This window comes from Scleropages formosus, chromosome 13 (assembly GCF_900964775.1).
Source record: "Scleropages formosus chromosome 13, fSclFor1.1, whole genome shotgun sequence".
In the NCBI taxonomy this organism is placed as follows: Eukaryota; Metazoa; Chordata; class Actinopteri; order Osteoglossiformes; family Osteoglossidae; genus Scleropages; species Scleropages formosus.
The window spans coordinates 9,710,331-9,718,322 of NC_041818.1; the positions used below are offsets into that span (position 1 = coordinate 9,710,331).

The following is a 7,992-nucleotide window of genomic DNA, read 5'->3' on the forward strand; positions in this document are numbered from 1 at the left end:
GGAACCCAATTTAAAAGAAAGGGTATTTGTGTGTGTGTGAGTGTGTGAGTGAGTGAGAGTTACCAAGCCCTCAGCTGGAACAAAAATGAGCACAGGCACCGGCTTTGGCAGGACCAGATCTGTGAAAACCACTGACCTAGGGTAGCTGACTGCTCTCGTATACAGAAATGTGAAGCGGAGGGAAGAAAAGCAGAGACAATAGTACAAGGGTAATCCTCACCATTTTGAGTTTTTTTTTTTTTTTTTTTTTTAAATGCTCAACAGAAACCATGAAGCAGACAGTTCGTATGTGTATCACCGGTCTCAAACCTGTTGATTGCCATTTAATATTTTTACTTAGTGGCTACATGAGATCAGGATCAACAACTAAGTAGAGCATAGCGTAGTTAGGACCCTAGACAGTGCATTTATACATGTTCCCCACTAACACTTGGAGGTGTACAATACTGGGACAACTCTGAACTTACAATGTGTGACCACTCCTGGTGTTCAAGAGCACCATGCGAGAACTTCATCGACAAGGCAAATGCTCTTTTCATGCCGACTTCCCACTCAAGATATCCAAGAAGTTTGAATAAAGCTATAACCTCACAGTGCTGTGTTCCTGGAGGCCAAATTCATGATATAAAATGTTTGGTAGGTTTTTATTGGTTTTATAAAGCTAGATTACTTTTCAAACCTGAGAAATACAAAGTGCCATGATATGCTTTCCACATTGTTTCTCCTGGGCTCTATGGCTTTCTTGGACCAGGATTGGTCAGTCATGTTCAACGGCTGGTGTGCAGGAAAGTAAGGGAGGGTAAGGGTGAGGGTGAGAGGGTTGCACAACTAGGACATTTGGTTCTTCTTTAGACCAGATCAGCAAGGATGCTGGAAGCCAGGCTGCAAGTCAGGCCTGTGCCGTCAGGCTCAACATTTAGCTTTTTCACAACACTGTTCTCAATGACCATGGCATACCTGAGAAAATGACATGAGAAGAGCAAAGTTCAGGGGTTACGTCTTAACATCTACACCTTGGACTGTGCAGAAAAAAACATCTTTACTAAGCAGCAGTGACCTACACCAAGAACATCTAGATGTGCTTCAAATAGTTCATTTACAGTATTCATTTCCATAGCTTAATGTTTATTCTGCTGTAATTTTTCTTCAGTATTACAAAAACCAATTTCAAAATGTTGTACATGCATTGAATCAACAACGTAGAAATCAGGTCCTTGAGGGACTCCTGGTGTGTTGGTTTTTACTTAGTCCCATTTCTGCACTTTAGCTGACTGTAGTTCACTGGGTAGTGTGTCACTTGCTCACCAGGCATTTTTTGTGTAAATCAGATACTAATTACAATTTATCCGCAGAGCTAATAAGGTGTGTGCTTCTATAATAACACGAAGATCGTAATAAACCCTTAATTTTGATAAACATCATAGCTTATATTAAGGTCCCCGTTTACCTAATGCAGTCGATGTGAGACATGTAACTACAGGCAAGAAAGCTCTCACCTCTTGGATCTCTGGTTCCCTAGAACCTGAACTATTTGATCATTGTCCAGCAGAAGATCCACTGCCTATGGGAGACATGAAGCTGGGGTTAGAACCGAGCCTCTGGCCCTCCGTCTCCAACTTCACCTTCAGCGAAAGCATGTTCGTGATGAGGTTTTTTACTCTTGTTAGATGTTACTCCTCTATCGTGAAAAAGGAAATAGTGGGAGATAGAAGATAAGAGATTGAGTCAGAATCAAAACTGAAAGAGATTCATACTTTGGTGAAGGCTCCAGTTGGGTCAGCCAGCATCCGCACCTGTAGTGAGAAGACATTATTCATTGTAATTACCTTAATTCTATTTAATCTACTCCAATTTTTAAGCCTCCACTCTTCATTACACAGTGTTTTCTCTGCCTAGAACTTTCATTGGGCATAGAAATATTTTTGTTATGCATCTCTCTGACATTCTGTTCCTATCCAGCACAGGGTTTCTTCTCTTCCCTCTCTTTTGATTGCTTTTTTCCTTGCCTCACCAAAAACCCACATAAGCCTAAAGCACACACACATTGTCTGAACCACTTGTCCCATGCGGGGTCGCGGGGAGCCGGAGCCTAACCCGGCAACACGGGGCGCAAGGCTGGAGGGGGAGGGGACACACCCAGGACGGGACGCCAGTCCATCGCAGGTACCCCAAGCGGGACTCGAACCCCGGACCCACAGGAGAGCAGGACCCGGTCCAACCCACTGCACCACTGTGCCCCCCCAGAGCAGTGTCTACAAAATGACTTCTTCCCCAGCCTTCTGCAGACTAAAACCTGTCACTATATTCACTCCATTTAACAGGAATTAATGGCAAATTGTGTTCAGCAGAAATCTCATTTACTTAGCTGACACTTTTATCCAAAGCAACTTCCGATGAACTCTACGTAGTGTTATCAGCCCACACACCTTATTCACCGCAGTGACTTGCGCTGATAGATGTACTACTTACACTGGGTCACTCATCCATACATCAGTGGAACACACTCTCTCTGTCACTCACACACTATGGGGAACCTGAACATGTCTTTGGACTGTGGGAGGAAACGGGAGCACCCGGAGGAAACCCACGCAGACACGGGGCAAACATGCAACTTCCACACAGACTGAGCGGCAATAGAACCCATGTCCTCTCGTACACCCAGGCGCTGTGAGACGGCAGTGCTACTCGCTGTACCACCATGCCACCACACATTCATTCGTACTATTGGATGATCCTTGGTGGTATTATATTCATGCATTTCAGCATGATATTCAAATATTCCTCCCAATGACTTGCTTCAGTCCAAAAATTAACACACCAATTCCTCACGTAACAGGGTTCATTTGAAATCATCCCGTTAGGTGAATTCTCATTGTGAAAAGGTTCAGCTACCATTAGTTCTTGATTGAAATTAAAAACAATTAAATGTATTAATTCAGCCGATGATTTCTTCCACACTGATTTACAGTATTAAGGTACCTACAATTAAGTACCCATTTATACAGCTGGGTAACTTTACGGGAGCAATTTAAGATAAATACCTTGCTCAGCTGGAGCTGGGATTCGACCAAAGGCAGCAATTATAACCATTACGCTCCTTGCTGCGCCCCGTAAAAGACGTCAAATGACAAAACTATTGTTTGCTCCACTTAGAATTCTGCGACAAGTAGAAGTAGGTGACAGTGTAAGTCAGTGAGTGCTCCCGGTGCCCACCTTGCCCTCAGTCCCATGCTCCTTCCCCCAGGCCGCCATGACGAAGGCGTCGTTGACAGCGATACAGGCCACCTCCTCGATGCCCTTGCTCCGCAGTTCCTTGGACTGCTCCACGAACCCGGGAAGATGTGTCTGTGGCAGGGGTTCCGGGGGGGGGGGGGAGCACAAGGCCGCAAAGAGAGAATGGATGTGAACAAGAAGGCGCAACTGGGGAAGGGAGAGCCTTACTCCTAAGGTGCACACAGCTCTACACCGATGATCCTTCGGTAACACGGGGGCCGAGGCACCTCAGCCTTTTCACTCAGCTACCGAGGACCGCTCCGGTACCAAAGAAACAACCTCCACCGAGCCACCTCGGTGTCACAGTGAGAGAGCAGGTGACAGCCCGCAGTGTGCGCAGTCAGCGTGCGCCTTCCTCCCAGTGCGCATGCGCATGATGAACACATCTCATGCACCGGGATTAGGAGCGACATGTGGGCCACCAGCGTGGGGATAAAGAGGGGGGCACCTTAGAGCATCCAGGGGTGAAGGCTCCGGGCACGGCGAAAAGCACGCCCTTCTTGCCCTTGAAGAGCTGATCCATGGACACCTTATTGCCCGGGTCTCCTTCCTGCACCTCCACGGCGGGCAGCGCTTGTCCAACCTGCGGCGATGGATCGTGGACACGGACAGAATATTATATATAATAGTGGAACACATTTCAGCTTCGGCCACGTTGGGAAAACTATCAGAGACACAGAGCACAAATACAGCAGAAATCCATTTTAAAATGTGACGTTTCCGCTGTGTGAGAAAGATCGTAAAAAAAAGTCTGTTTCGCATTAAAATACGCAAAATGTGACAAAACAACGCAACGATCCAGATCTTCTCAAGAAGGAGAGTTCAAAACTTACAGATGAGATGAAGTCAGAGCGGAAGAAAACAAATTTGAGATACAAGATAATAGAAGATAAGTCTTGGAGGAAAGCGTGAGATAATAAGACAGGAGCAGAAGCGTTAAATCTCAATCATTCCAGTTTAATTATGGCTTTCGGGGGGGATCATAAACCACAGCGAAACCAGAGCAGGAATATAAAAAAAAAAACGAACTCTTTCACACTGCAGATATTTAAACGCACGTTTAACACAACGTGCCACGAAGGGATAAACGAGAGCAGACGGGCGGTGGGTGAAGGACAAAAAGAAACACGTCGCCGCACATCGGAACACAATACACACAGTGAGCGAGTGGAGCCACTTTGTTCACGAGCGGGACCCGCGATTGTGCCCTTTGACAGGCGGTGAAGAGCGACATTTACTGAGAGAAAAGACCCGAAGCTGCCAAAGAAAACACACACTGTGTGTCTCCATCGGTGGACACTCGTCATCATCATAGTCATCATCATACTGATGATGAGCGCACTCAATCCGTGCTTTACACTGTTTCACTGCACTCACTGCCACAGTCAACATTGCTCTTAGGTGAAATAAAACTAACACTTGATAAAAAAAAAAATCACTGTATTTTTTTACACGACGTCTCGTCTGCACTGATTTGTGCACTCAGTCAGATAACGAAGTACTTTAAAACGGGTTATTTTATTGTGTCTGGTCAACAAATACTATTTAAATAGCTGTTTCAGCGGAAAAGACAGTGGAAAAAAAATGCAATTTATTGTCAGCATTTTTATTCTCAGCTAAGTGCCCCTGGCCTGGTTAAATTATAGCGCGTCGACGACGGCCTGGCTACGCAGGAATCATAAAGGCAGCAAATAATTTAATGCAAACAGCAAATATTCGAGCAGAGTGCGGTGCAAAATGTGTAGGATGGTTTTACCCGTCGTGGTTTTTCTTACCTCAATGGGCATATTGAGAGAGAGCGGCAGAGTAGCGCGTGAGTGGGTCTCGCGCAGCGGATCTTAGCGGAGCGGCTCGCGCTCAGTCAGTCAGTGCGGCAGCTGAGCGGCACGAGGAACCGAAGCGCTGCCTCTGCGGCCTCAACACACACACACACACACACACACACGGTACTAGTCTGTTCACACCCAGCCCATTCCCCCAAACATTTAACTTAACTGTCAGTTTTCTCGGACGCGCCACATTGAATCTGTGTCACAAACCCAAACCGCTTACCGCTCTATTAGCTTTATATGCACAAATTGCTTCATTTTTACATCTCAGATTGCAATGCTTTCAACTTGTTAGAATAACTTGCTTTATTCTTTTGTTCCGGCTATTATTTCCGATTTATATTGATGCAATATCCCACTACTACTATATAATTCGACGAAGAACAGTCTAGTCTTGACATAGTGAAACACACGTTAATTTTACACACTGTATATTAAATTATTCCGTTTCATTTTCTCTACTATTATGTCAAAATGTATTGCTTAATTATTAACATAAAACTGGAATGAAATCGTGAGTTCAGAATAACTAAAGAAAAATAAACCATCGAAAAGTTTGTGATTTCTGTTTTTTTTTATTAGGTGAAAACACCTCCCCGTAAGCAGACCCGGAACCATTATTGCAGGGGAACGGGGGGAAGCTGTTTCCTTTGCGCATGATGAACGAGTTTCCGGGACAGCACGCGCTGCCGTTTCGCCGCAAAACCACAGCGCAGCGCAGGGCAGGGACTCTAGCGTAGCGTCTTGTGATAGTGTGATATAACCTGTCCGTTACAGTCAGCAAAAGGAAGATGAAGTTACTCACGCACAACATGTTAACGTCACACGTGAAGGGGGTCACGAAGGGTTATCCGCTTCTCATCAAGGTAAAAGCTCTTCGGCACATTTTGTTTCGCGTCAGACTCTGACTCAGAGTGTGGTGAAGAACTTGTCGTGTGCTGCAGCACACAGTTAGTGTTAACAGCACTCCTCGTTACGAATTACTCCTGAGTCCTGCTTCGCGTTCGGATTAAATCTGCCCTTGGTGGTGTGTTTTTCTGTTACTTAATGTGAATGGTGGGGGGGTCCAGGCCACCGAGGTGAAGGTCAGCGAGGTGGAGTTCAACCCCCAGTTTGTGAGCAGGATGATCCCCAAGCTGGAGTGGTCGGCCCTGGTGCAGGCTGCTGAAGAGGTGGGTCACGCTCTCTTATGCGTTATGGCCAAACACCATCCCAAGCATCAGCCTGGGAAAAGTGTGTCCTCTCTATTCACATCCCTTTCTTTCCATCATTTTCTTTCCCCAGCTGGGTCAGCTGAATGATCTGCCCACCGAGCTGCTTCCTGACTACGAGAATAATGAGGAGTTTCTGCGCAAAGTCCATCGTGTGCTGTTGGAGGTATTGCTTGCACCTAATGTTACTGATTATCTGTAGCCATTAAAGTCACCTTTCCCTGGTTTAGGGATGGTTTATTGCTTGGGGAGAAAAAAAAGAAAATCTGAAAGGGCTTCATAAATGTTTGTAGTATGTGTGTTGTGGGTTCTCAGAGCAATTGAGGTGTGCATTGCAGCTTGTTGATAATGAATAATGTAACAGTATGAGATCAAGGCCCTAGAAATGATGTTGAAGATTGTGTTTGGGTGCTGGAATCCAAGCTGTATGCAGTCACTAAAAAGGGGCGTTTTGCTAAAATGTGCCTGTGTTGTGCACAAAGGAAAGTTACTGGCTTACATTTGAGAGTGCCCCACCACATCATTACCGTCAATGTATGAATGGTTCACCTAATTAATTTAAATTATAAAGGTGTGTAGACCAATGCATTCCGTATGGGAATTTCCTCTTGGTTCATGCTGTTGTTACATCCTCTGGATGCTCCTCCACAGGTAGAGGTGCTGGAGGGGTCCCTACGATGCCCAGAGTCGGGGCGTGAGTTCCCAATCTCCCGGGGGATTCCCAACATGCTCTTGAATGAGGATGAAGCCTGAGGGATCGACGGATGGATTTATTAGCTCTCATTTTTCAAATACACGAACTCGACCAAATGTTGACATGGGAAGATATTCACATTTGGTGTTTAAAATGACTTTTCATATTAAGGAAAGAGGATGTAACTACTGGACCTGTCTTACCCTTACTGAAGAAGATTCCTGTCCACAACTGGCAGCTCTCCTCAGTACTGCTGATATAAACATTGTTGCTAGTATTAGTTGGTTTTGTTTTTCAGTTGTGCCATGTTAATAGGTGTTAAAGCTTACTGCTATTCCTAAAGTCAAAATTTGCACAAACTGAACTGTCTTTGTGTTATATCGTAGGTGGCGGTACAGCAAGATATTGCAAAATTGTTATTCATTGTTCATATAAACCATTTTGTAATTAATACATATATTTGCATTGGCCTTATAAAGAAGCAATGCTAATCTTATTCCATACAAGCATTTCAAGTTCACTTTAGCAAATTTTCCCCTCTGCACTCCTGTTTTCTGTTAAATTACCTCTCCTTAAATAAGGCAAATTGAATTTATTTGTGAATTCTTTTATGAATTCAAAATTACATTTAGTTCTTGATTAAAATTATAATCTGACAATGGTGATGTTAGGTAAGTAAGGGATGACTGCCATCTCTTTCTGAGCTTTCTTTAGTTAAGCTTTTTCTAACTTTGTGTTGTAAAATCAAAATAAACACTTCACATTGTAATTACTGGATAATTCAGTTAAAGTTAGCTATTGTGATAAGAATGAGCTGCGACAGTGTAAACAAATGGTGCAGGTGATGTAACTGGTTTGCTTATCGAAAACTTGTAGAAGTGAAGGTTACTGACAAAGCAGATTTGTTATGGTCATTCGAACCCAGATTGGTTTAACCTTCAAAAACTAGCTTCCGCTGCCAGCGTATTCCTCACGTAGTACATTT

At 44.4% G+C, this 7,992-nt stretch overlaps 2 protein-coding genes across 2 annotated transcripts; one reads left to right on the plus strand and one right to left on the minus strand.

Annotated features, from left to right (window-relative positions):
* Positions 1 to 318: 318 nt before the first annotated feature.
* LOC108925403 (peroxiredoxin-5, mitochondrial-like) lies at positions 319 to 5,184 on the minus strand. The gene is made up of 6 exons (XM_018737278.2): positions 5,049 to 5,184; positions 3,722 to 3,856; positions 3,214 to 3,345; positions 1,755 to 1,793; positions 1,497 to 1,561; positions 319 to 957 (listed from the first exon to the last, which is right to left on the minus strand). Exons 1-6 carry the CDS (start codon positions 5,058 to 5,060, stop codon positions 849 to 851), a joined length of 492 nt encoding a protein of 163 aa, XP_018592794.1. The 5' UTR covers positions 5,061 to 5,184; the 3' UTR covers positions 319 to 848.
* Positions 5,185 to 5,714: 530 nt separating this feature from the next.
* Positions 5,715 to 7,992, plus strand: trmt112 (tRNA methyltransferase activator subunit 11-2). Its single transcript, XM_018737210.2, has 4 exons — positions 5,715 to 5,968; positions 6,173 to 6,274; positions 6,387 to 6,479; positions 6,965 to 7,992. The coding sequence occupies exons 1-4, from the start codon at positions 5,894 to 5,896 to the stop codon at positions 7,064 to 7,066; spliced, it is 372 nt and encodes a 123-aa protein (XP_018592726.1). The 5' UTR covers positions 5,715 to 5,893; the 3' UTR covers positions 7,067 to 7,992.